Source organism: Trichinella spiralis, assembly GCF_000181795.1.
Source record: "Trichinella spiralis strain ISS 195 chromosome Unknown Scfld3665, whole genome shotgun sequence".
Lineage (NCBI taxonomy): Eukaryota > Metazoa > Nematoda > Enoplea > Trichinellida > Trichinellidae > Trichinella > Trichinella spiralis.
Window position 1 is genome coordinate 1 of NW_003530604.1, and position 1,477 is coordinate 1,477.

At 32.0% G+C, this 1,477-nt stretch overlaps 1 protein-coding gene across 1 annotated transcript; it reads left to right on the top strand.

Moving 5' to 3' along the window:
* Positions 1–875: 875 nt before the first annotated feature.
* On the top strand, positions 876–1,211 carry Tsp_13709 (hypothetical protein). The gene has a single exon (XM_003367791.1). It carries the CDS (start codon positions 876–878, stop codon positions 1,209–1,211), a length of 336 nt encoding a protein of 111 aa, XP_003367839.1.
* The last annotated feature ends 266 nt before the right edge of the window (positions 1,212–1,477 follow it).

Genomic DNA, 1,477 nt, shown 5'->3' on the forward strand with positions numbered 1-1,477 from the left:
AAAACATGATGGAAAAACCAGTTATAATTAATAAATAGTTCAATTGTTCGAAAATGTATTTTCATTTTATCAACACTGAAAATAAATTCTTTTTTGTTACATTCATAACATCAACATAAATGGGAAAAATTACAAACTCATCGTCAAAGATCAATACCAAAACACATCAACCCTTTGGTACTTACCTTGTATTTATAAAAAAAAATTTATCCCACCAATTTTTGTTCAAAAACTTTCCATTTTTCTAATTAATTATATATAAGAAAGTTTCATATTTTTTGCGCTTTTGTTTATCACCCTTCGAGTATTGAAGACATGAAGTTTTGGTATCACAAACATGATTTATAAAAAAAATAAAATTTGCCCTTGTAATTCTCTGTAATTTTTGTTTAAAGTGAAATTTTCATCAAAAATTTTTTCTCACGAACGATATTTCTTTCTTATTGTTTACAGTATGCTTAAATTTATCTTCTTCATCATTGAATCTCTGGAAATAAATTTGTCCTCATATTGAACTTATTTAGAATTAAAATGTTGGTCAATTAAAATTATAATATTTACATTAATTCAGATGAAAAATTAGTAAAATTAATTTGTTCAATTATAAAAAAAATAAACCATACCAATAAAATGATTACGGTAAAAATTTTCAAATAAAGTTTGTTTTTTGACAAACAAAACTACAGTAAGATTATTAAAAAATGATGAATCATGAAAAAACTTTTACTACTATTTTTCCATTAGCAGTTAGTTTCGTATTTTAATATTTTACAAACACAGTATTGTTGGAATTAATTGTTGAATAAAAACGTCATTCCAGTGGTATTTATTTAGTGATTGTAAACTAAACCGGCGTAAAACATGGCCGCAGAACAATGGGCCGAATTGGTCGAACGGATGGGATGCCCGGTTTTCCAGTGTGGGCAAGAACCGGGCAGAGGACCGCTTTTGGGGTTGTATTGTCACGGGATGTTGAAAGTCGTCTGGTTCAGCGAAACAATGCAGCCGTCTGGTTGAAAACAACAAGCTTGTTCCCCTCATCACAGAGAGACAGAGTGAGGCTCGAAACAATCACCACCACCATCATCATCAAACTGTTGTTCTGCTCCAAGCGACGGATTGTCGTGGTGAGAGTGTTCTGTCCCACGGCTGTACCATTCCAAGCGAACACATGTATATGCAAACAGTTCACTGTTGTTGCTAAGCTTTAACTCTCAACATTTTTGTAAACCACTCACCTTTGCTCGCCACACCCATGATGTTTCTTCGACTGATACTTTTCGGTATGCATAATTTTCCTTTATGGCTCTTTTCGTATCCGCTTTTGTTTCCACTTGAAAATGCCAAACTGTTTTGCATAAAATTACACACTAAAATTTTGATTGCTAACTTTGAATACAAAGCAATCTCGCATCGATGGAATATACTTCTATCCAACCTCTCTCTCTATTGCAATTTATATGTCACACCTTTTTCT